The following is a 27,370-nucleotide window of genomic DNA, read 5'->3' as shown; positions in this document are numbered from 1 at the left end:
TCTGTCCTGCTCTCCTAGGCTAGCATAGGGGAGCAGCTGGTGCCCTGAGGAGGTGCAGCTGTGACTGGCTGGCACTTGCACAAGCCACATTAGGGCGAGAGAGGCTGGCTGCTTCTCTGAGTAAGGGTTGGCCAGGTTCTGATTCTGGACATTAAAGTACTGATATTTGGGATTTGGACTGGAGGAGTTTAAAGGAGTTTCTATAGTGTTGAGACTGCCAACACACAACAGGAGGGACACATTTTTAACATAACAGTCTTAATCTGCATCTAAAGTACATATATATGCTAGAAGGCACATACGATAGAGCAGAAAACTTATCTTATCACTCCAGATGTCAGCTTTCAAACCCTGTATTCTGGAACGAGGAAGTCTCCCAGGTAGAGGCCCAAGCAAATTGATTTCCAGTACTTCATTTGCTTCCTATTATAGCTTTGGACACAACACTGAGACTAGGAATTGACCAAAATTGTTATTTATTTAACACTTACAATATAGCAAGAGACAAAGTCCAGCCAGATTATCCACTGTTGTCTTAAAAAAAATGGAAGATGATGGTTTCTATCCCAAAGAACCAACTATCTAAAAGATAAGATGTATGTGAGTGGATAAGATCAACAAATAAATCAGACCAGGGTAGACAAGAGCAGGAAATGCAGGTGATTTGTTAAGGCTTGCCTGCGTTCAGTCAGGAACACTTTCCACAGTTCTCCAAATATGTAGCTTATAAGATCACAGGTTTTTTCACTTTAAAAGGAAGTAAAATTTTTGCCCGGTGACCCTGCCCTTTTGGAAGTTCAATCAATTTGAATACAGTTGCTTTATGCACCGCACTTAAAGGACAAATCATAGAAGAGGAGGAGGAGGAGTGCCTCAGAGCAGCTCCTGTCAGTCTGTCACTGTGGAGAGGCAATAGTAGAGAAATTCAGATTCAAGAGGCAATGTTGCATATTGATCTTTGTGGACATGCCCTGCTAACTGCCAAGGTTTGGGTTTCTTTTTTTAGCAGCTTAGCATGGCTTTTACCCAGCATAAATATAGCTGCACAAATAGTGAGAAGCTATTTTTGAACATTTTGGTCACTGCTAAATACAGAATTGCTAACCCAAGCAGTCAGAAGTCATGATTCAGGTCCCCAGAATGAGAAGGCTGGCCTAAGTATGGAGATACTTTTTTATTTGCTCTTTGCTTTGCTTACTGAAACTTTAGAATATTTCTGGATCACATCTCCAAGCACTTTGCTTCAAAACTGAAGATAGAAATTTAATCTCAGTTTATATTTGCCTCTAATTCACATGGTTCGTGGAGCTGGGACTCAAAGAATTCTTCCTAATGCTCTGAGGCAAGAGACTTTCTTTGCTTGCCTGCCAAAGTGTCTGTTATACCAGTAGCTGAAATTTCTTTAATCAAAAATGGAAATGTCACCAGTGAACGGACAGACCAGCAGAGGACTGAGGCACCATTCATCTTCCACCTTCTCTTGTTTTCAGAGCTTTGATATAAGGGGAGCACAGTGCCTCCCTCTACAGGGGTGACATTAGTCAACCCACAGCAGAACAGCAGCAACCTTCTGGGTGAAGCATTTCCTCATGCAGCATAAACACATCATGAATGTCACACAGCACACAAATACCATGGCACAAATGTCAAATACTCCAAGGAATACTTGCAACAGGCATTAGCTTAAACTTGTTTGATGAATGTTTTGTACAAGTAATTCCAATTCGTGACGCATTTGGGAGAGTTTTTTTGTTTTGCAATTTTAAAAGCAGCTCATAAGCAGAACAAGGGTCTAACTTTGTCCAGTGAATATACTGCTTGTCCAGTTGTAAGCTTAAGCCCAATATGATTTAGTACATCCTCAGCTCCTACTCGCCAGCAAATTTTAAACTCGGCCAATGTTGCTAGCGACTAAGACTTCCTGCAAGAATCGTTTATTGTCCTCCTTCCCTTGAAAGGATCCATTTTTAAGGAATCAGTGTCATAAGAGCTGGTGACTCTCTCATTTCTAAGAGCACTTGAAAATGATTTTTTGTGGATGAAACACCCTTTATTCACTATTGTGTTTTTCCTGGAAATACCTCAAAACCAAATTTATACACAGGGAATATATTGGCCTTTTCAATAGTACAGATTAGCAAGCTTCCCTTCTGTAAAATAACTTTTAGCATCCTTTTCTATTGCAAGACTCTCAACTGGTCTTTGCTGAAAATTAACAAACTTGTCCTAGCACCATAATATCTGATTATTGGTTCAGTAGCCATTCACCGAATACTTGTTTTATCTTCTGCTTTCTCTTGTGAACTCCATGTTTTGCCTTATAGGGGCATCCTTATGCCTAAATAGATTAACTAAATGTATTTCTATAAAAATACTGCAATAATGCCGGGTTATTTTTGTCTGTAGCTCTCAAAGATGTGTCTCTTTAACCCTCCCCCCTGTTTAAAAGCTTCAGAGTCTGCTTGATACCTATGAGGGAACAAATAGTCTGACAGGGAAGGGCATGGGCAGGGCTTGCATCACCCTGACCCGTTCCTGCTTGTTTAGCCAGCTAGGCAGCCCAAGTCAGAGGTTACACCTTCCCTAAACAGGTGTAACTTGAATACTCCTCCAAGTGTACTAGAATGCTGGGAGGAAAGAACCAGAGTCCCTGAACAATTTCTTCTGGTTTTTCTTCCTATGGCTGAGTGTTGACATCCAACCAAGAGGCAAAGCACCTCCCCGTTCACATTGTTTGTACCCCTACCTTTGCAGATACGCAGCATGTAGCATGGTAATGACTCACACCACAATAACCTGAAAGTTGAGTCAGCATGGGCCATGCACTCTGCCACTACCCATGGAGGTAAGGGGATGGAGCACTCGGGCAAGGGAGAGACAAGCAGAAGCTCTGCAATGCAATTCCCCTCCAGGCTCATGGCAGGTCAGCACTCTGCAGAGCAGGAGCGAGGCGGCCTGCAGCAAAAACGAGCTGGCCTATGACATGTCTGCCCTTCTGCTGTGACCTCATCCTCCTGCAAAGCCACGGGGATTTCTCGCCAGGTCACTGCTGAATTTGCAGCTCTTTTTGATTCTGCCCATGTTTTTGTTAAGATTTAGCCCTACCAAATGCAGATTAAATGCATACCTACATACCCTTGCAAAGGTGTTCAGAGATACTGAGCATTGCAATTCCCTCTGTGCCTTTCCATTTTACACAGAAAGTGCAAAACAGGCCAGCTTGGTTTAAAAACCTTGAACTAGACTGAAAAATGTTAATATTAATTATCTTACATGGATGGAGGCTAGGGGTTTGGAAAAACTTCTTTCCTTATCTAGCACTTCAAGGAAATATGAACCTTGAATATCAAGGGTTGCTCGTGACACTAAAAAGAACATTCAGGCTTTTGTTTATAGCCAAGGAATCTGGGTACTGCTCTGATAATATATTTGGCAGATGGGGAGCACGCAGCTGGATGAGCATTCAACAGCTAAACTGTGCAGCCTGTTCCTTAGAGAGTTCCTTGCCCTTGGCAAAAAAAAAGTGCATCTTCCTGGCACTGAAACTGGGTCTTATTTTATTGATAAGAATAAACTTTTTTCCTACTTGTATGCACAATAAAAGAGACTTTCAAAGTAAGCTAATGATGGGTGTCTATGACGTATGCCAGTAGCAGCTCTGTTATTGATTTTGTTATACTGGTAAAAAATGCACACTTTATTATAGTTTTATGCTGCAATGGGAAGAGATTCAATTATGCTCATAAGCACTGCCGGTGCTGCATTTATAGTTCTGCCAGTTTTCCCCAATATAAATACACCAAGAAAACCTTTTTCAGCTAGGCAGATCATACAGAAATGAAGATCAGTCTGAGTGAGAATGCTTTGGAACAAAGTGCCATGTAATCCAAGCACATGGAAGCAGAAAAATCAAGCAGTATACAGAGGTGAGAAGCATGGTTCATAAACACATCATAATAAATGACATAAATTAAACCTCAGCTATTTATTTTTAAGGCAGACTTCTTACTTTGAAAAAAAAGCAACTAAATTCAGTGCAGTTAACCATTGCTAAATGAATACTTAAACCAGGTTTGTATAAGGGTCAAGTTACAGTAGGCACTACCTACAACATCCTCTTGTTTCTGCTGTTCCAACGTTTCTATATCTGCTGTATGTAACTACAATTACTAACAGAACCTACCATTTGATTTTACATCTGGATTTGCCCTGTCATGGCTATAATTGTATTTATCTAAGGATATTTCTTAATCCGCTCCCCTCATCATACAACAGTAATGTTATATTTCTAAATTAAAATAAAAAAACCACAAAGGATGAAGCATGTTAAAAAGAAGCAGCTAGAAAACCTAGCAGACTTGCTTTGTAACATCATATAGGTAAGCTTGCTGATTTTTTAATGTAGCTCTGGATACCGACACTGTACATTTAAAGAGTATCTTTCAGATTATTTTTATATTCAGATAGCCACATTTTCATAATCAGCTTCTAGAACAACCAATATGAGCACAACTGGTTTACATTGAATCTTCATATTTCTGCATGAATATAAGACTCCGTGAATGTCAAGCTGGTAATCAGATTCACTTCTGGTTTCCACTAAAGATTGCAAATAGTATAAAATGAAGAAAACTTGTCAGTGCACTTTAGTTACTGAGCTGTGGACCAAAACGTTGATGATCAAATAGGAAAGGCATTCAATGGTACATTTAAAAGGCTGGTTGCTTGTTACTGCTTTCTCAGGCAGAAATCTTTTAACTTCAAATAAAGATAATTTGACCTTACAGTTCACAGGAAACTGGACTCTCTGATGGTAACCCTACAAGCTGTGACTGTGGCACCTACAACTTGCAGCTTTCTAGGAGGCTCATAATCACTGCATTACATCAGAGAGTAATTTTGATAGCTCTGCCCTTACCGCTTTAGACAAACGATGAGGCAGGCAAAACATCCCTTTCTGAAGTCTATGTGAGCTAGTTACTTCAGGGAGAGAGATCCATCCATTCCCAGTTAAATCCTCTTACTCAACACTGGTTGGCAGGCTGTTGTGGATACAACAAGGAGATTTGGAATAGCTGTAATAAATGTAGCATGAACTGTAACTCTGAGAAATATTGGTAATATAAATAGACTTTAGGTACTTGCCACATGAAACATGCTTACAGGCTATTTTCAAATACAAGCAGTGTGATAATTAAAATATATCAGAAGGCTCAGCTGAGGTGCAGTGCCATGAATGCGAAATAGCACAGAAGCAATTCATCTCTTGGTTAGGCAAACCTCACACAGGGAAAACAGCTACTGAAATCAGGGGAGTCTAAGTTTTTCAGAATCTGACTTTGTACAAATGAATAAGGGTGTCACATTCACTTTTTGCGGAGCACTCAAGCTGACCACATCCAAATAATGACAGGCTTGGTTTATTTGACATGTAAAATGCAATGGTTTATAATTTATACAATTTGAATATCAGGATTTTGTATCACTTGGAGTACAAAAGCAAAAGACATTGTTAATGTTAATTGTTCTTTAAAAGTGTCTTAAAACAATTAACCTACAGTCCAAGTATAAAAAAAAGGGAGGGGGCAGTATTGTCATCGTGGCTGTAAAACTTCATTAGTAAGAAATGACACAACTTGGAAAGGAGAAGAAAAAGGACTTGCTCACAAAGCTGTCCTTATATCCATATAAATGGTATTTGTACACCTTCTTCTGACAGGAAGTTACAATTTAATATGCAGAAGTGGCTACTTAACAGCAGTGTGAATGATATATTTTAGAATAACTTCTTACCTGCAATTGTTCTTTACTCAAAATCCATAATTTAAAAAACACACAACTTGTAACAAAATGATAAATAATATGAAAAGTTTTGTGGTGCTGTGTGCTTTTAAATAGTTGTATTTCCTAACGAACTTTCTGTATTAGAGATTGCTTGTAATTCAAAAGTATTTATGAGATCATTCATAGAATTATTGAGGTGGAAAGATTCCTCTGGAGATCACCTCATCCCAACCCTCTGCTTAAAGCAGGGTAAGCAGGAGCAGGTTGCTCAGGGCCACAACCAGTTGCGTTTTGAGTATCTCCAAGGTTGGAGGCTCCACAACTTCTCTGAGTGACCTATGCCATTGTTTGACCACCCTCATGGTAAGGGAAGTTTTTCTCATGTTTAAACAGAATTTCCTGTGGTTTAGTTTGTTCCCATTGCCTCTTGTCCTTTCACTGGACACCACTGGGAAGAGCCTGGCTCCATCTTCTTTACTCCCCCCCATCAAGTATTTATACACATTGGTAAGATCCTTCCTGAGCCTTCTCTTCTCCAGGCTGAACAGTCCCAGCTCTCTCAGTTTCTCCTCAGATTTCAGATGCTCCACACCCTTGATTACCTTTGTGATCCTTCACTGGACTCACTCCAGCATATCCATGTCTCTTTTGTGCTGGGGACCCCAGAACTCAGCTGTCATTTGGAGATGTTTTATAAGTGTGTAAATATTACATTTTAATGCAAAAATTTTAACTGAAGTGTTATTCTTGAAATTTTAAATCCAGCTAAGAATAGCAGTCCTATTCTTATATTAAATACCTTAACTGTCCCTTTAGAAATATACTATGTGTTAGTCATCTTCCATAGCTTATAGAATACATATCTTCTCATTCTGTGAGTAGTCATCTACGCCTAATGAAGACATGAGAGACTACCTCAGACAGATGGGCTATAGATCAAATGTCCATCTAAAGAGTTAGTGTCCATCTAAACAGTTAGTTAGAAGATAAAGAATTTTGCGATCTCATCTCAGGCAGGTTATAGTTATGCAACATGTCATAAAGTGTTGTAACTGACCCATACTGAATGCTTCCGACAGTCAGCAGTCCTTCTCCAGTACTACTGAAAGAATCATGTGTGCTTGCCCTGTTGAAAACTGGGTGCTGAATCTGCAGATAAGCATTTTTTCCTAGCTCTGTCTGCTGCAACATCCATGCATCGTTAGAAAGCTGGAGTCTTTGAACTGACTTCAGTATATTTTATGTTAGTGTCTTAATGTCTAGGTTAAGTACTAGGGCTAATTGACGGGTGTCTGCTGGGATTAAGGGTGAAGAAGATTTCTCTCCCAGCCTTCAGACTATCTATAGATAAACAGCAGAAATAGGGCTGAAACATGCCATAGCATTCAGCCTGTACGAGAGAGGAGGAACTCAGCTTCAACAAGGTTATCCCGTTCTCCACCAACACACTAGCTCATTCTATTTTCCCTGGATAGAAACAAGAACTAACAAAATTTTGACATCTTTCTTTGTATTTCTGATTATCACCACAGCTGAGAGCAACTGCTGTGGAATTAAATGGCTTCAGGGTACAATTTAGGGTTAAAATAGCTACTTTTAAAAAACAAAGCCCATTGTATCCTCACAGTCATAGTGAAATCCACCCAAAGGTGCTGATAGCAACCATCTTTTAAAAAAAGAGCAATTTCAAAAGCATTCACATTGCTAAGAAAAACAGAATAAAGTTACAAGTTATGTTTGGGTTACGTTATATTTTAGCATCTTAATTGGTTAAAAATCAGTGACATCACTTTGTTTTTTATCTCAAGCAAAACACAGTCATGGTATCAGTGATACCATCATCATATATTGATGAGACTAACTGTATACCCATAAAGATAATAGGAACTTTATCTTCATCTTTTAAACCAAAACAATATAAACATCTAATGCTTGTTAACAGACCCTGCTGTCTCAGATTCTGCTACTAAACTCTTCTTTGGCAGATGCACTAGAAATAATTATTTCCCTTATATTCTGCTCTTCCCTGAGCATTAGTATGGTAGCGACTGCAAAGCACTAACTGCACTGGCCTTAGACTGAGATGAATTTTCACATGGATTACTTATGTATGCATGGTTATATTAGCAAACAATTTTTTTCAGATGCTCTTCACCTGAACTATTTTGATGCCACTTCACTCGGGTTTTTCGAATTCTGATTTGTAGGAAAAAAAGTACAAAAACATTCCATAATTTTTTTCCTTAGGAATGAAAGAACATGAATGGGATTCCAAATTGTTAAATGCATTTTGTCCAAATTTTGACAAAACCCTTTCTTGGATGGAGTTGGAATGTGGAAAGTATTGGTTCATTGTGAAGATTTTTGGAAAATTATAAGCCTAGGAAAAAGAGCAAAATGATGCACCCTCTCACACTTTCACTAAGAATGTTGCTATGGTAATTAAAAATACTTACATTAAAATAAAACCTAACAATATTTTCAAATTTTCCCAAAATTTCTTTTCCTTTTGCAAAAACGTCATGGTTACATGGGTAAATCTAAACCACATGTTGGCCAACACAGTAAAAATAGATTATATTTCATTTATCTGTAACATATTTTCCCATCAACAACTGAAAAAGAAGGAACTGTTATGCCATGTGTGGGATAATAGGATTACCAGGGATATATAAAACTCCACAGGGCATCTGACAGCAAAGGCAAAACTTTTTCAAGTCACCTACAGAGGTAGTTCTGCTAGTTCTGTGTAGCCTCTGCAACTGTGATGAATTTAGGCAAATGGGGGAGGGGAAGGAGGATGTTAGAAAAAAGGTGTAACTGGGATAAGATTTGTGCTCATTGCAACTATAAACTTTTGTAGACCTCCATAAGAAGATTCTGCAGCCACAAAGAAAATAATAACCTGTCTTTGTACCAAACGCATTTGTTCTAGAATAATTTTATCCCTTGTATTCCATGGTAAATGTTAATACTACATCTCCATAAAGTACCTGGTTAAATGAGTTTTTTGTTTTGGCTAATATGCAGTCTAATTCAAAAGATGAAACACATACATGCCAGTACTGTAATATTACAGTTGTGAATTTAAAGATGAAAATACAGGAATTCTGAAGTCATAAGTCACATGATGCTTCCATAACTTTGGTAATGGTTCAGACAGTCAGCTCGGTGTTGCCTTTGATTCTGACCCATGTTATTTGAACCTATATCTATCCTTAGGAGAGGTCAAATTGTCGAGTACTTGAAAGCAGGTTTCAGAAAGGCAATGTGCACAAATATGTTTGATACAGCATCATTTTTTACTCACAAATGCATGAAGGCAATGCTGAATAAATTCTGAAACTCTTAGAGACAGCCTGCATATGTTACAGATCTTACAAATAACACAGTTGAGATCACTGGGATTATTAATTTTCTTTTTCTTAATCCACCCTCCTGTGCTTCTGGGATAATAGGAATGGTTAGATCATCCACTTCACCTGCTACTAGATCTCCTCAGTCCCAGACACAAGCCTCCCTAAACAACTTCAGAGAGTCTCCTGGCTAATGAGACGAGCAGAGAGCTGCTTAAGCTGGCAAGAGAAAAAGTCAGAGGAAAAGGGCTCAGAAACCTGTCCCAGTCAAGCAAACCAACAGGCATAATACATTGCCTTACAATTTATCACCTGCGCAACAACCAGTATGTATTTATAATGCACTTGGCGATCCTGGGGATCCCTTATCACAGTAGAAGGTACTAAGTACGACAGCCAAATGCTGTGTGATACCTGCAGATCTGTGGTGCTCTGATTCTTTGCAGAAGGATGTGTGAATTCCATCACACAAAATGGATAGGAAAAAAAGACTCTTTAAAATCCTATAGAATATACAAGTTTTTCTTGGTTGAAGTTCTCTGGGGAGGGAAGAGAAAAGAAGGAAAAATGGGGGAAGGAGGTGTTAAGCTTTGCTGTCCAGCTTTTCATAGCTCTTCCAGAGATTCCGGCACTGTCCTTTATGGTTCTCCATTATTTTTGTCTAGGAAGGTTTCAGAAGTACTGGCATTCATAACTAACATCCACGACTCCTTCTGAACTGCCTTACAGAGGTGCTAAATGCGTGGAGGCTACCTCTTCTGTAGCTGCTCAGCAGAGAATGTCACACAGATCTCAGCTCCCTAATAGAAGGGTCATAAACTGGATTCCTCAGCTGGCTGTAGCTGGAGAGACTGCTGCTGCCAGGAAAGCGGATTAGCTCACATCATTCAACAGTTATTTCAAATGCTGAGTGCTATGTTTCCTAGCATGGATGTGTCTTAAAATAAGCATGTGAAAAAAAGGAAATGCAAAACAATTATAGAAATAATGATAGGGGCCCATAAGAGTCAAACGAAAATAAAAAACTCTGAATAAATTGAAATCATGGCAGGCAATTAACTCTTTAGAGTGTTTTATACTGTAGGAACTGTGTAAGTATTCAAAAGGATGAAAATATGCTCACAATGAGGTAACAGCTTTTTTTAAGTAATGAAGTGGACAGAGATGAAGGTGTAAGATAAAACCTGAAACACTGCACAATCGGAGACAACTGGAAGTTGTAGAATGAGTTACGATCTTGCTGTCTTCTAGTTAGCGGGGCATTGCAACAAGCGGAGAATATCTTGGTTCCTATTGCTGTTCACCAGAACCGAGCCATCAACAGGATTACACCACGAAACTCACCTTGTGAAGTTGTGGGTGCTAAATTCTTCCAGATGATTCAGAGCAAAAGGAGGAAATGAATCCTATAGACATTTATATATATGAGTAACTGTTCTCCCAGGGTTGTCCCATTGATTTCAGCATGCCTATTATATAAGTGAACTGATGTGTACATAAATGTTTGCAGGGATTAACATTAAATGAAGATTAAAATTTTCTCATGGCTGCTTTATAACTCCATACAGCTGATGCAACAGCCAGGAACTGCTGGGGTAAAGGAATATGTCAGCTACGCTGTTTTTCTGTGACTACTCTCACTTCATAGAAGGAACTACTGGAAGGAGGAGAGATGGACAGGAGCTGTAGAAGATATCCCTAGGCAGGGAAGTTTGATACAGATCTCACAGCTGTTTTCTGCTGGCATAACGCAGCTGCTGTAAGGCAGATATAGAAAGAATCTCAGATGCACAACCAGATATTTTAAACAATACCATCTGGAACTTTTTTTTGCTTTCTGGGCTGATGAAAATAAATAGCATCACTTTAAAACTTTTAATATAAACAAGTGTTCAAACTTGCAAGATGCTTTAAAACACAGAGAGTTGCACACAATGATGTGCTAAATTGTACTGTCAGGCATGCACAGAAAAGAGATGAATATGCTCTGAGTCTACAAACATGGTTTCAGAGGATGGGCCCCAATTCTTCAGTGGAGCTTCTTTGAACATGAAATTATAATACTGAACACAAATACAAACAAGCACTGCAATGATCTTGGTCTTGTTTATAAATGTCCCATGGCTAGTCACTGAATATGTCTATTATACAGTTGGGGAAAGGATTACAGAGTGATTTAGCAGGAGCCAAGCTAGCTTTAAGAAAGCTTACTCTGTTGTTGGTAATCAAGTTCAAGTAGCGCTAAATTCAATGCAGCTTATTTTCACAGGCCCAAAGTCAGTTCTTGGGAAGACATAAGCTACTGTAGCCAGACTGTTACAATACATGCGTTGACTCAGAAACATTTTCAGTCTCTAAGGACAATCATTTCTATGTCCACTGTCTAGGTACCTTTGAATACCACCCAGTGGTTTTAGCTATGCCCAGCTTTACAGGCACCAAGCCCAAAGACCAGCTTTACGCAGTAAAAGCATACCGCTTTAAGCAGAACTGAGGTTTACACTTCCCTTATTTGGGTCATGCCCTTTTAATAATGGCAGAGGCAGTGTTACATACAGTTGCTTTTTAGGACAGGAAGTACCAAACAAAAAATAATACCCAGTTGAAGTGACAAGACAATAATCCCAGGAATGCTTCTGACCTCATGCTACTCTTACTAACAAATACTCCTTTAATAGCGATGAGTTAATGATATCAAGCCCTCTGTGATCTAACATACAGCATGTGAGATGACAGTGTTCAGACAGAAATACTCTATCTCCCTCAAGCTAGCTGGCTCCTATTATAGCATGGGTGTTAAACCATGCTGCTGAACAAGCTTTGGCAGCTATCATGCGAGCTTCTGAAGTGAATGAATCACAGTGGTAACGGATGATTGAACAGGGGTATATACAGCGTGACTCCTTAATTTCTTTCAGAGGTTCACACTTCAAATCAATTGCAGCAAAGCTCAAATTATATGACACCGAAAACTGAGTTCCATTTCTTTCAAAAAACCCCCCAACTTGCTCCTCTGTGAAAGCAACAAAACTGTAGATGGAAGAATCTGCATATTACCAGGTATCTTGGTATTTTATTTTGACTCTGGAGTAGCTCATTGCAATATCTACATAAGAAAGAAATGGTGTCAGATTGTCTTCTAGATATTAAATGCAGGTATGGTTCATGTTTTCCTCTTCATCACATTGCAAAAGAGCATTTCTAATCTGTGACCAAGAAAAAATGAAAATTCTATCTTCAGCACATTTAACTAGATCTAGACTAACTATACCTAACAGGCTGCTTTCCAGTGTCTACTGCTGAAAGGGGGATTATGTCTAATTAACTTTGCTTTTACTTTTAAACAGCTTTTAGTGGAATTAAAATAAATAATTTATTGGAAGGAAAAAACTAAATCTACAAATCTGTTTTTGTCAAGAATTTAATTTTTGCATGTAGTTCACAGTGAAGAACCATCTGATTACTATGTTTCATTAACTGTGTTAAAAAAAAAGTTGTGCCTTATACTGCATAACATTCATAATCTGAAGTAAAAGTTTGGCCTTGTGACAGGTACTGGGAGAAAATTTTTGAAAGATATTCTTATAACATGTTTAATTACCTACATGGACCGAATCTTTCTTCATTAGAATTTTTTGTATATAGAAAAGAGCTGTAGAATTCACAAATGGCAAAAGCACAGCTGCATGTACGATCCTGCCTGATATTTGTGATGAAATGAGGAGAAAGGAATAACAGAATCTACGCCCCAGGAACAGATAGAAATTTGAAGGGTAGTTGCAGTAGACATTAAAAAAAGCTATTTGAAAGACCTATTTTTGTTACTAGGATGCTATTGCAATCTCTTAAATATTTATTGCAAGTTCTAGGACTGCTGGTGTAATAAAAGGCACACTGCTGGAATAAAAAGCAATTCCTAAGCAATCACAGTAGCTGCTAAAAATATAAACCCAAATGGTTGCTGAAAAAAAGAAGAAAATTCATCCTAAAACTTCAGAAAACAGAAGATAAACTGAAATAAGTTTGTCTACTTTGACAGTTGCCTGTTCGTTTGTTTTTAAACCTAGAATTTTGGGGTCACAATTTTGTCACATCAGACAATAAAATCCTTTAATATTACTAAAATTTTAACTCAATTTTCTGAGAGATTAAGACATCGGTTATTGTAATATCTGTTTTAATTTTGTGCCTTCTTCTGTTCCAGTAGTGGAACCAGAGTGAACAATTTCATTTATTAATTTTCATGCACCTGTGCAATGCTGATAATGTTTAGACTCACAAATGGGCAGCCAGGGAGTCTTTGAAATACAAAGACATCCCTTAAAAGAAGCCAAAAATAATTAAAAGAATTTTGTGTGTATCAATTTTTGTAAGACCTCTGTAACTTCTTTAAATTTCATCTTTGCTAAATATTATCTCTAGATGGGCTCTGACAGTCTTATGTCATCTGCTGTTTCCTGTACTATCAGCTCCATATATCCTGCATCTCTTTTCCTTTCCTTCCAAGTTCTCCATAGGCCATTCATAAACATCTCCTCTTACAATTTTCTCCTTGATACCAGGAGCTATGTGGGATGCTATCGCCTATTGCAGACAAAGAAGTGTCGTTGTATTAAACTTACAGCCTTGCTTTGCTCAGCCAGTTATCTGTAGTTTTAGCATATTCTCTATGGTATACCACAAGAATGTGATGCAACCCAATATGCTGGGTTGCCCTAAAGGGAAAGGGGAAGAGGCATGCAGGGAAGATTATTCTGGACTTCCTTGTTTGAGAGGCTGCAGTGAACCCCAATTTACTTCAGTAAATCATCTTAATATTTACAGAAAGTAGTGGCAGGGAGCAGTCCCCACTTTCACCTTTGCCAAGGGCCCCTGGGATGTCTGCACATCCATACCATCATGCCATGACATCTGTGGCAAAAGGCAATATCAGATTTTTTTCTTTCCCAGTTAATGAAAACTCTGTGCTTCTAACATACTGCTACACTGATTGTTTTGATTGAAGAAGCAAAGAAGCTGAAAAATTTTGCCATGATTGCTAAACATAAAGACTTCTCTGCCCTGCAACTAGCTGAAGAGGTGGTGTCAGACGATGATCCATAACGTATCTGAGAAGAATGCCAGAAGCCATTGCTATGCAATTATTTCATCAATGACATTGAGCCTTTGTTATTTGCAGTCATACTAAAAATGTGCATACTGTGAAGCTTTGCTTTAGATTTAGAGAATTTATGTTTATATGGAGATGACAAGTAATTTATTAGGTTAGCACTTCAGAATTTCTAATGTTGACTTTCTTCATCTATAGTTTCTTCGTTTTGTTCACCATGACAGATTAGTAGGAATGTATTATGTGTACCTGCCTTTAGAACTGCTTCTTAGTTTGGGGCAGAAGTATTTGGCAAAAAATCATTAACATGCTAAATACTGCTTTTTTCAATTATATGAAGTAATCTTAAATAATAACTCTGCACAGAAATGCTGAATGTCTTGATGTTTAGATGTTATGACCATCAGGGGCATGATGATCCAGGTATTTTTCTTCACCTACAGAAAACAGGGAGCTGGCTTCCAGCATAATGTTATTTCATCTGGTTGTACATTTTAATGCATGTATTTATTAAGATGATAAATGTATAGTTGAAGTATCTTCTGCATTTTGGCTTTAAAAAAAAAATCTCTTATTTCAAAGGGCCTGTTAAAATAAATTTGTAGAAACTTTGTTTCTTGAACTTGGACAGATACATGGACAACTTTGTATCATGAACAGTGACTTTACAACTGAACTTTAGTATCAGGCTAGAAATCTGTGTAAATTTCTTGTAATTTAATGAAGGAACTGGGCATAAAGCAGAATCTAGCATTGATTCCAGTCCAAGTTCAAATTTCACTCTTCTGAAGTAACATGTAGTGTTTGTATACACATTACTGATACCAGGGTTTGCTGCTGTCCTTCCAGTCCTATAAAACAAAAGATGAGGTGCTCTCTCACCAACTCTAACAATTAACTAACTCATGGCACTTTTCTGCCTTTGAAGGGCGTTAACGTCGGTATTCCAGCCAAGCTATAGTTCAGGAAATTACGTTTTTCCTCCCTGAATTTCCAAATGGATAACGTGGCTCCAGTTCTCTGTTCAAGGCTGATAACCAGTGCTGCTGGAGGCTTTAGAAAGACCAGGTTTATAAAATTAAACAAGTTACTCTGTAAGCAGTACAATAAATGATGCCTGCTTTTTTTTTTTTTTTTTTCTCCTGCAAAGCTATGAGTGCTCCTAACCATTCTTCCATGTACCCCCTCTTCCTCGGGGGCCTTTCGTGCCCTCGAATGACTCGCAGAAGGCCGCGGTACCTCCAGCCTCAGTATGCCTTGGCCCTCATGCAAGCAGGCTGCGGGGAGCGGGTACCTGCTGAGGGAAACCATCTTCCTCTCAGAACTTAGATTTTTCTTCTATCCTTGCCTGCTAAAGTTGGTGAAACTTGCAGTTTCCGAGACCCCCGGCGCCCCTATGCGAATGGCAGCCGCTAACGGCCAACAGCCCCGTCACGGGTGGGGAGGGAGCCAGGCGCCAGCTGGCGGGGCGGCAGCTCCCGCCGCGCCTCCCTCACCGCCTGGCGCCGGAATAAACGCGGCCCCTCCCGGAGAACGGCGGGGAAATACCTGCCCTGCATCCCCAGAGGGAAGCGCCGCCGTTTCACAGCGCGCCCCGTCCCCACCGCCTGGCCGAGGGGCGGGTGCCCCCCCGGCGGGGGCAGCGGGCGGGCGGGGAGGGGAAGGGAGGGGAGCCCACGCCTCGAGCCGCTCCCCGCCCGGCCGCGGCGGAGCGAGCGCCTCTGGCTCGGCCGGTCCCTCCTCGCGCGCCGTAGCGATGCTCCCGGCTTCTCTGCCCGCGGAGGCTGTTTTCAAGATGGCGGCCGCGCGGGCGGCTCTGCGCGGCCGGGTTTCTGCAGCTGGGTAGAGGACCTCCCCCCCCTTCCCCTCTCCTCCCTCTCCTCGCTGCACCCCCGGCGCCGCAGCGGGCCAGGCCGGGCCGCGCACCGCGATCCGCCGCCATGCCGGCCTCGGTGCATGCATGAGAAACGTCGCCGCGCTGGTCTCTGCCGCCGCCATGGAGGAGCCGCCGCCGCCGGGGAGGTCAGTACCCAGCGCTGCCAAATAGGGAGCTGTGTCCAGAGAGCGGTGCAGGCCGCCTGCTGCGAGATCGTGGCTTGGGGGGCCGGGGCCGCCGCGTCCGCGGCTGTGAGTGCCTGCCGCCCCTTCTGCACTGCGGGGGCACGGCCGCGGGAGCGGTGGGCGGCTGGGGGTGTGCGTTTTTAACCTTCCCACCCCCCGGTCCCTGCGCGATGCAAAAGCTCCGGCTGCTGCTGCTGCTTCAGCGCTTCTATACAGCGCCCACCGAGTGAGAAAGTGCTTCGATAAGAAATCTCTAGTGGCTGCGGTGGGTAAGGCAATGTTTTGTGGGCACTCTGCAATTAAAAACAAACCGTTTCCTTCCCCCCCGCGTTGAGCAGCAGGAGCAAACGGGTGTTTCTGGGGCACTCGCAAGGCCAGCTCTCGGGGAAAACTTTTACCGGCAGTTAGGGCTGGAGCCGGTGGCTCGGAAGGGTGCAGGGGAGGGGGAGCAGCTGTTGGAGCCCCCCTGGAGGCTGACAAAGTGTGACCTGTGCTCTCTGACTTGTGAACGGGGGTGCTAAAAACGCTGCCTTCTGGAAGAGTGTCCGGTGTTTATAGCAGCCGTGATTAAAACCAGGTAGGTAGGTAGGTTCTCTCTGGCGCGCCGATATAACTGCAGGATCTTGGAGCATCGCTCCTGGCAACGTTGCAGTCAGTATTTGTCAGAAGATACAGTTTAAAAAAAAAACAAAAAAACCCCAACAACTTCCACAGAGGGCTAGCGTTATGATGCCTCAAGCTTTTTGCAACTGCTGTTACCTCCTGAATCTGCTGACCTGCAGATTGGTTTTTTGCAAGTCTCCATCTGTGCCCTGCTGAGAGATGGGGATGCAAATTACTTCATGGTCTAGTGTTTCCAGCCGGCTATAGAAGTGTTGCATAAGTCCAAGTTATTAATTCCTTGGCAATTATTTCTCTTTTTAAAATAACATCCTGTTGATGCACTTCACTTCTCACTAGGAGGCATTCAGGAAACGTTTTTTAAAACGCTTGTGTGATCAATTAGTACTGTAAGGCAGTAGTCAAGCATGTTGTATTCCAGGTGTGCTGTGCAAAAAAGCTATGTGTTGTCACGTTCCTGAGATCATTCTTGGATATTGCAAGCTACTGTTTCGTATTGATGTAATAAAAGGGAAGTGGTGATGCACTCCAGTTTGGATCGAGGCTATGGTGTTGAACAATGTCTGGTTTGAGTTTTCATTAATGTATTTTAATGATTTGTTTTTCTTACGTCATGAGAATGCCCAAACCAGAAGGTATATAACAGTTAATTAGATTTAACAGAAATATTAGGAAATACAAATGCCAATAGGGCAACTGAATTTGTAAGCTTCCAAGTTCCTTTTTACAGTATCTTCAAAGAATAATAGTGCATGTTAAGCAGAAAATGATTTAAATTAAGCTGGTACAACAGCATGACCCTAGACCTGGGCTGTCTTCATGTAGAAGAGTAATCTGCAGTGCCTGAATGGAAAACACCCAGGCATTTCCTGTCTAGGGCCATTTCTGACCTCTGCTGGATTCTGCTTATTAAAAGACAGTTTATATGAGTCGGATGTGGGTGTGGATAGTGTGGTGGCAACTTTACCCAGCAAATGAAAATTGAATTAGTTACTTCGGAGTGAGCTGGTGGGTGGGAAGGAGATGTCTCAAAACAATTAGGTAGCTTTAATTTGTGTAGGGTAATGCGTGTACTCCATTGTGATTCACTTCTGTATGTACTTTGTGTATCAACTTCACATCTGCTTTAGAACAGAACTGTTTCTCCGGCTTTATGTAGTACTGCTTTTTCTTAAAAGTAATACAAGAGTAAAGTGAAGCTTTTTCAACATGATTAAAGTTGATGTAAACTTTGGAGTTATTAGGTGTTCAGTCTTACGGCTGTGAGGTCGGAATCTTGTTGAAATCAGTGGGACTGTGTGCAGGCTTGGGAATTTGAAATCCATTTGGTGGCAGATAGCTTTTAATCCTGTTTGTAGAGTAAGAATGTGTTCTTGTGATAAAGAGTTCTGGCTAGCACTGAAGGGCGCTGGTATAATGCATTCTTTTTAAGTTAAATTTAATTCTGTTGGAGAAGTACTTGGTCATTCTCATTAGCAATACACCTACATTTGTTTAAAAGAGAAAGTTTATTGATTTATTGTTGTGAGACTGCCTTCTGTGTTGGAAAACTGTAAGGATTCTGTGTCTTGTCAGAATATAAATGCAATGGTACATTTTGTAAATCTAAGGCAAGCACACAATGTATTCATGGCTTTTTTTGAATTATACAGTCCTTAGTCCAAAGCATTTGATTGAGAATCCCTCTCCAAAAGCAAACTGTTTTTCTCAGGTCTTCCTTTCTTTCTTGAAACATAGACTTTGGGGTGGGGAGAGAGGGGAGGCAGCTCAAAACTGAAAAACGCTCAGGGAACCTATGAGCACATGTCGATTGTGAGATAGAATTGCACTTGGACATCGGACAGCCTGCAGTGGTTATGGGTAAATGAAAAGATATGACTAAAAGGTTTTGGAAAGAATTCACGTTTAAGTATCAATCCTTGTAACAAAGCAAATGAAGTTTTCAAGATAGGTGTTTCCACTTAGATAATTCAGAACGCTTATTAAAACAGGTACATGTTTGGTGCTTCTTGGTTATGGCCTATAGGCTTTAAATTTTCCGAGCCCAATTTTAGGCTTTCCCAAGAATTTTCTGGCACGAAATCCACTATAGAGAAAAATAAGGCCTTAAGCATTTCCTTTGTTGGGATGCCAATTTTGGTGGCACTGCAAAGGCATGAAGAGCCGTAGGGCTACTCTAACTTGTGCCTTGATTGTTCGTAGCCCTCTTCTGGCATATATCCAGTGCAGGGGGTGAAGGAAAGAGCAAGGCTGTGAATAAAGCAGGACAGAATTGTGAATTCCTCTGCGCTGGGGAATTTTTCAGTGGTCTGTCTATCAGATTTGTTTGCTCTATGATGACAATGAATTGGGCTGTCAGTCTGCAGCATCTGTTATTTAGGCGAAGCCTGAGGTCATGTCGTGAATTGTGCTCAACCTATTTTTCTGTTTGCCAAACTATCTGTATGACCGATAGTGTATCAGCAGTGAAAGAGTTTAAAACTATTTTATCAACTTAGGATCATAGCTTCACTGGGAAAAAATGGTTTAAGTGTATAGAGTTTTACAATCCTTTTTGGGGGGGGGGGGGGTTAATGCATTTAAATGAGGTAAGATGTAATCTCTATTCTTCATGTATTGCATTTTCTTGTTTACATGTGCAAGATTGGGATGAATGACTGATTACTCCACCTACGCGCAAACACCCATGAAGTGCTAGTTGAGATGTCTTTGGCATTTGTAGCAGCAAGGATTAGTCTGTGTTGTGTGGCTGCCTGAGTTGTTTTTATGTCTGTTAATTAGTGCTGTCTGTGTCAAGGTTGGTTTTACTATTATGTAAGCTAGTGATATTGGCCCTTGTGGAATGCAAACCGTGCTGTGATGAAAAACAGATGTACTGAATTTAAAGAAAAGGATAAGGGATATGCAGTAATTTTTATTTTAGGGAGCAAATTGGGATTTTTAAAGGCTTATAAAGATTTGGCTTCCATGACAACCACGCTTCTTCAATTATATACAAACTATTCTTTTAAACTGGATCTAAAATAGATTTAGAAGACAATTTTTTTTATACTACTCACTGCTAGTCAAGTAGTACGTTGACTTCTCAGCACAGGAAGATACAGTTATCTTGGTTCTTATTTCTTCAGCTGTGTGGTTGCATTTGCTGTTGTATATGCCATTTATGTTTGCAGGGCTATTACTTTCATTAAGTTTTCTTCTGCTCTCAGGTGTTAACTGCATTGATGCAATGTTTATCCTGTAATCTATTAACTAAATAATTTTTTTATTTTTAAAAATAACTTAGAAGCTTATTAATTTAAAGAGCTGATAATTGTCCCATGCTCATCCTTGGCCAACTGCAAACATAAAGCCAGACCAGAATGTTTGCTCTTAACACCTGAGTTTGAGTGTTACTGAGTTGTTAAATGTTCATTCATGTCTAGTCCAAGAACCCTGTATGTAAAATCACATCAGCTTGCCATGAACCCTGATCAGGTTTATTCTGTATCTAGACAAGATGGGATATAACTTTATTGCCCTGATGAATGTCTCCTGCTGTCATGAGGTAGAAGGAGGAAATTCATTCTGGTCCTTCCATGTCCTGCTAACATTTAATTGTATTGACTGTCTTATATTGCTTTCTAATGTGGTATACATGTATGATTTATTCTGACCTCGGCTTATGTGTGCTGCTGGTTTACTTGCTGACGGCTTCTCTGAGAGCAGTATTTGTAAAGGTTTTTATCATTTTAGCTATAAAACATCCATCCAGTAAGTGGTAACAAGGCCACAGTTACTTATGCCTCTGTTACTTCTCGGTTGCGCCGTAGAACTCTCTGCGGGCATGTCCGTTGCGCGTTTGGGATGCTCCAAATAGTGCAGAGTACTGCAGCTCCATTGCATGGCCTGGGTTTTCCAAAGGTCGTGGATTAGTAGTCCAGCATCCAGTGCTTAGGCACCACCTTCCACTAAAAACATATTTAACTTTTAATGCTTTACCTTTAGGGTTCCTGTAGACATTGACTTCATCTAAAAGATTAACTGAAACTTTGGGATCAAAACTAGTTGTTAGCTTTTTCTTGTCTAGGAGTGGAACTTTCTGCCAGAACAGTAAAGCCTGTGCACGGGAGAGGGGGGGAAGAATGGCCTGTTATCTTTTATCCTAGGTCTGTGTCTTTCCCAATATATCGCTGTTGTATATGATATACTTATAGCTGAGCCTAGCAGCCTAACAACTTTCTGTCATAGTATCTCTTTTCCCAGTAGTATGTAACTTTTCCTCATGTGGTTTAAATTTTCCTGAAAATCCACCCAGATTTGATGGTATAGAGTTTTCATAAGTAGTTCTTAATTAAATATACTTTATTTTTTAGGTGTGTAGCTTGAGTAGGTTGAGACCTTGGGATCTGATTTGTGCATGTGCCAAGAATTTAACTGCAGCGCTTATCCTTTGGATTTATACTGTGCTAGGTAATGCTCAACCATCTTTACCTTAGTGATGAAAACGTATTTCAGGGCTTCTCATATTAAAAAAAAAAAAAGATAAAGTGCTGTTCCTGGAAATTTCAGTTTAAAAAAAATATTTTTTTCCCAAAGATGAGTTAGGATATACTTGAGGTTGAAAAAGTAGCACTGAGGATGAAGCATGGTGGCTGAAACCAATTAATACTTTGGCATTAGTTGTTCTGAGGCATTGAAGAGAGCTGCATACTGGCTAGGCTGGGTGAAGCTCTCTCAACTCCTGCCGTTCTAACCTTTGATCCATTTGGAGCCTCACCTGGTAGGCTTAAATGTGGATACCTGACAAACCCATCAACATTTTCACACTTTTTTACACATTATAGAGCAATGTCAGAATTAAATAGGTCTGTTGTTCTTTCTTACTGAAATAACATATGGTACAGTTTTAATCAAATAATCTATTTGTGAATGGGGAAAAAAAAGCTCAGAGATGAATGTGCATGCATATTCTCTAAATGCTGTTATGTCATAATCCAAACTTGCATGAAAACTTATAAAAATCCAAGATGGAAAAATTAGTTAACCTTTCTCTGTTTCCAAATTTACTAGTAAAAAAGAACAGGAAGTTCTGATTATTATTTTTTTCTGAGATGAGAACATGAAGAACTGCCAAAACTGTTATAAGAGCTCTATTTTATTTATTTTTTGTACTTATTTCTAGTTGGTGTAACTTGCAGAAGAAAAATTACTTCCTTGGATCATTTAAATAGGTCTCAATAGCTCTTATATCTGCTCACAATAAAAAGATATGATTAATACTAATTTGCATTTTGCTTAATTTATTTTTAGCTCATTGTTTGATGATTTCTTTTTGAAGTTTACCATATTCTTATAGTAAGTTAAAAGGTGCTTCAACACCTCTCTGATGTTTCAATAGCCTTTGTTACATTTTTCTGTGACTCTGTGTCTTTCTGTCCTAAATATAACAATCAAGCACTTAGAAGCTTCTGCCCAAGAATATAGGAGAATGTGGGGGAAAGTGTCAAAGTATTAGTAATTTACAAAACTGACTGTTGTAGTTTCCAGATCTTGAGAAGCAGAAGATTTTGTTTGAATTTCTCTTAAAAGAAATACTGCTAGTCAATATAGTAGTGCTGTAATGGGGGGAACTGGCTACAGTCAGACATGTGCTTGAAGTGTACTATAGAAATGAAGTGTGTTCACACTTGCTGGGTCCTTCTGTTCTAATTGAACAGCTTAATTAAGAGTTACCAAGGGCGAAAAGATGTCATTGGGAATCAATTAAAGATTAACTGTTTAGCTCTAAGCTTTACATTAGTCTTTTCCCCAATAATGACTTTTTTTTTCCTTGTAGATTTCTGCAAAAATAGTGGTTGTTCTGTCACAGTGAAGTCTTGCTCCAAACCACTGCCGATCATGCAGCAGAAATACTTGCTTTGTACGTCTCTCAGGCCTTAGCTGATTTGGGATTTATTGTACTTGGTGCTTAACTGTTAGCAGGGCTGTTGTAGCGTAAACCCATAGTTTGCAAGCAGGTGGCAAGATGTATGTCAGGGCTTCATAGCAGCATTGGGTGTTTGCATTTGTGCAGCCATGCTACAGGTTAGTCTTCAAAGATAAACAAGGCATAAATAGTGAGCAAAGCATGGCTATTACAGGGCTACTATTACATTCTGACTATTTACCAATGAAGTTTTAGTGTTTCTGTAATTATTTCTGTGTTGATGACCCCTTGTTCATAGGTTAATTTATAAATAAGATACTGGAATTATGTAATGCAGTCAGTTCTTGGTAGTGATACAGGTATTACCTTAAGCATCTTCCTGCCTAAGTATTTTGCTTTTATCATTGCTGCAGGTAAAAATTACATTAGTTTTGCAGCTGACCCAGGCTAGAAATTACTATTCTCCTAACATCCTTCTCTTCCCCCCCTCAACGAGGAATATCTGTCATATGAAACTTGCTAGCATACCATTAAGTAGATTTGGTTGTCTAATTAAAATTAAAGTGGTTGAAGTTGGAAAAATCCTGCTAACAAAGACATTCCAGTGAAGCTGGATTGTTTTGGCAGCACCAGTGAAAGACCAGGGTCGGTACTTCTAGTTACGCTTGTGCATCTTGGGCACTGGTGACTTCTGGCAAAGTGTCAGTGGAAAGCAGAAAGGACAGTCATCGTGGCATCACATCTTATAAATTGCTTCAGCTGCAGCCAGAAGAGAGTGACTGAGGGCACAGTTTTACATTACACTCAACATGTTGGCACAGCAGGTTGCTTTCTTCCCATGGTCTTTCCCCAAGAAGAAGCCAAGCTCCTCCACTGCGTTCTTTCTGGATCTAGTAGTCATGTGTCTGTGGAGTTTTCACTTCAGCTTATTATCTGATGGGTAACTGATGCACCAAAAAATTAATGGGGTTTTTCCCCCATCAAATTGGTGACTGAGTTCATATGATTGTTGGCTTCTGTGCAGAGGGGCCAGGGATGCGCAACCTGCGAGACAAAAGGCGCACTGGAACGTTCCCCTTCTTGTGTCAGCTTACTGTGACTATAGTGTTGGTAATTTCTGAGGCTCTTTACTTCATCGCTGTAGAAGATTGTGTGAATAAGCTTCATTACATTTCATACTCGATTTAGAAAGTTTTTTAATATTACTTCATGTTTTTTGTGCTCTTACAAGCTTCTCTGCTGTAAGCTGTTCTAATGAAAACAGATTCTGTAAAATTTGCATCTGCAGACTTACTTGCTGAAAGAGAAAAGCACTTTTTTTCAGTTAGCGGCAGCAGTAAATGATAAAATTACTACCTCTGTTATAAATAAATTCTACCCTCCCCTGCCCAAGTGCTACCTTTTTTTCCCCAGCATGCTGGTTGTTCATTCCTAGACTATAGAGACAATTGATGACATATCTTGCCTTTCCATGATTCCTCTGGGAGGAACAGCTGAATTTGAATATGAATATTTCTTAAAACTGAAGTTGTTATACTGGTACTATTTCTTCTTTAAAATGTTATTTTGAAATACTTAGTGAATACAGAAAAGCCCTAGTTTTCTGCTTTAGGATGTTGTTTTAAGACAACAACATGACAAAATATTTTTTCGTTTCCTCAGATTACTTCCAGGCATTATCTTTAGCATCTCTGTTTCCTTCAAACTTTCTTGTAATTTTAAGATAAGTTTCAGGTTTGTTTTTTCCCATTCATTTTAGCCTTGACATTGGTGTGCCTTACATAATATCTGCTTTTATGGTTAGAGAAATTGATGAAAGGTTGAATGTGACCCTCATAAATACTAGCTTTCAGAAGAGATGGGAAATGGATGCATTTGACTAGGTAGGATTAGCCACCTCCTGTAGAAAGGAAGAGTAGTGCAGATAGAAGGGTGATCATAGGGATATACTCATGGAGTTAGAGAAGTGTGCTTGAAAAACAGGTCCTGAGAAATGAAAGGAGTTAGCAGTCTTGATTTTTACTTACCAACTGAAGGAAGAATTATAAGTGCTTTAGAGAACAATGTTTTATTTTGTGCTTCCTCTCTGCCTTTTTTTTTTTTTTTTTTTTTTTTTAATACAGCCTTCATGCCAGAAGAGATGATACTCTGAAGCTCCCGTTTTGCACTATGAGATTGCTGTTAGGTGTTTTTCTGCCAGGGTTTATTGTCAAGTTAAATTATCCAGATGCCTCTCTTCTAGAGTAAAGTAGTGTCTCCAAGATACTTGTGAGGTGGAAACTTGGAACACCAAAGCTTTTGTTGCTGCTCTCCCCCAGCTCAAAGTTGCTTTCAGTGCTTTTTGTTCTACTGGTGGGATGTGGCATAGGTCTGTGTGCTCTTGTTTTCTCTAAAATTTGGGAAGGCAGCAGGTAACAGATACTCCTTCCAGTTCCTTACCCGAAACCATGGGTATTCATTTGCCAAACAGTGATTTCCAAAAGGGATAAAGTTTTTTTTTCTCAGGAGGAAGCTGATCCAGGCTTTAATAGAGACGCAGTGCTTTTTACAATTCTAATTGCATTCGCCCTTCATAATTTGAAAGCTTTTCTGTTCTTGTAAGGTTTTTACACTAGAAGAACTTTTAAGAAGGAGTGTATCTGTAATTTATCTTTGTGGTGGTGATTCTCATTCAAAAATATCTCTAAAACTTGGTGCTTTCCTATAGCTTACCCAAATTATCTTAAGGATAGCAAATTAAAAAGCCAGACGTGTCCTTAGTTTCAAGCCAAATTTAATTATATTGTTAAAAATCTTACCAAGTATATTACCAAGTTTGTAACACTAAGTCCTATTAATATGTTGGCAGCAATCAGAAGTTATTGGTGACTTAAGATTTAACACTGACTGCTCGGAAATGCTGAGCTCAGGTGCTTGAGATTCAAATGTGAATACAAGGTCAAGTATCTCCATTGCTGTATGTCAGTATTAGGTTTTAATGTGAACAATATTTTTTTACTGTCTCTGCAGGTATAGTCACAATAGGAATACATGACACATACACCATGTAAATGTACATGCTAGTCACAGAATTTTTGTATCTAGTTAACCAGGCTATTTCCCCCCCACCCCATAACACTGTGTCAAATTTACACAGGATGTATTTAGCAAAAAATACAGTTTTATTTGTACAAACTGTGAGCAAATTCCTGCTGCTCTGTAATAAAAAATAAAATAATAAAAAAACCCCAAGATTTGTTTTTTGATTTTTACTGAAGGCTTCCTCGGAATTGCACTTACAGTCCTTCTTCCTTCAAGGTTTTTTGTTTCTTTTGCTGCCCTTACAGCAGTTTGTAATAACTGTTTTGAATGCAATAGCTGCAAGCACGCACTTCTACTATTCAAAAATGTAGCAGATCTTTAAGAGAACACTGTATGCAAAATTGGATTTATAGTCCTTTCTGCTTTCAGTTCAGGAACTTTTCAGAACCAAGTCCATTCATTTAAGCTTATAGCTTCCCTCAGAAAAGGGAATTTTTAAAAGGTGATTAAAAAATAGGAGTGTGTGATGCTTTCATAATGTTGGAACATAATACAAGGAGTTTACGCCAGATAGCAGTCCTGTACTTTAGCAGAATTTGAGTTCATTTCTTCTTAACTTCTTTTCCTGATTAGGTTGTCTAATCCTCAGTCTTAGCTTCCCAAAGAGCTACAGGTTGATTAATGAAGTTCCTTCCTTGTGCTGTTGGTCCAGGAGTACTGTCACGTTCTCTTGTGCTATGCAGATAAATCGAAACCCAGTGCTGCCCCACAGAAGAGAAGTTAGAGCTGCTGATTCCAGAGTTGTGTTGTGTGTGGTGTTTAGCAGCTCTAACTGGATACCATTTTGTTTTTCAGTTTGAACAGATGCAGAGATGGTTACCTAAAAATCCTGTTTGCTCTTTGCATTGCCGGCAGCTGCCGGATGACGACAATTTGCAATTATGTTCTTGTCAGAATATTGTTTATCTTTGAAATAGAATGGTTGCAATTACATTTAGGGAGAGCTACCCTAGCTTTAAAAAGATTTGATTGGCAATGTGTAGCGCGTATGTTTTCTGCTACCTTAGCCTGTTCTTAGTAATGCACATTGTCAATTAGCTAATGAAGCGTTGTCTTCCTACATACTTTAATTATCAAGCTGAATCCCTGTGAAGGAACATATGTTTGAAAAATAGACACTTTGCCTTTTAAACAAAGACACTGAGTGTCAAGAACAAGTACTTGGTAATTCGGTGGTGGACCTTGTACAGATCTTGCAGTTCTCTATGTGGAAATGGAAGCGTGCCATGGGAAGGGTTGAGAAAGAGCCTAACTGAAGTGTGAATGGCGTAATGCCTTTGATACTGCAGGAAGCTGTTTACGGCAGCAGCCTGTGGAGCGCCCAGCTTCGTAACTGTAGTGGTGGGTGATTATCCTGGCTACTGCGTTGTAATTGCCTAACTCAGATTTATTGCTATGTGCTTGTAGTCCAATCACATGACCTCTACTGCTCTGATTCCCAGCAAGCTT

At 39.7% G+C, this 27,370-nt stretch overlaps 1 protein-coding gene across 10 annotated transcripts in view; it reads left to right on the top strand.

Annotated features, from left to right (window-relative positions):
* Nucleotides 1-12,037: 12,037 nt before the first annotated feature.
* MAP3K4 (mitogen-activated protein kinase kinase kinase 4) overlaps nucleotides 12,038-27,370 on the top strand; it is a 79,125-nt gene continuing 63,792 nt past the window's right edge. For 2 of the 10 annotated variants that reach the window (XM_030021430.2, XM_030021428.2), the window contains exon 1: nucleotides 15,619-16,272. In XM_030021430.2, the coding sequence (XP_029877290.1) occupies nucleotides 16,211-16,272 (62 nt within the window). In that variant the 5' untranslated portion in view covers nucleotides 15,619-16,210. Of the gene's footprint in view, nucleotides 12,201-15,611; nucleotides 16,273-16,556; nucleotides 16,581-27,370 lie in introns of those variants that run through there. The other 8 variants (XM_030021432.2, XM_030021431.2, XM_030021433.1 and 5 more) reach the window with 7 other exon arrangements.

Source organism: Aquila chrysaetos, chromosome 8 (genome assembly GCF_900496995.4).
Source record: "Aquila chrysaetos chrysaetos chromosome 8, bAquChr1.4, whole genome shotgun sequence".
Classification (NCBI taxonomy): domain Eukaryota; kingdom Metazoa; phylum Chordata; class Aves; order Accipitriformes; family Accipitridae; genus Aquila; species Aquila chrysaetos.
This window is presented reverse-complemented; position numbering and strand designations above follow the sequence as displayed.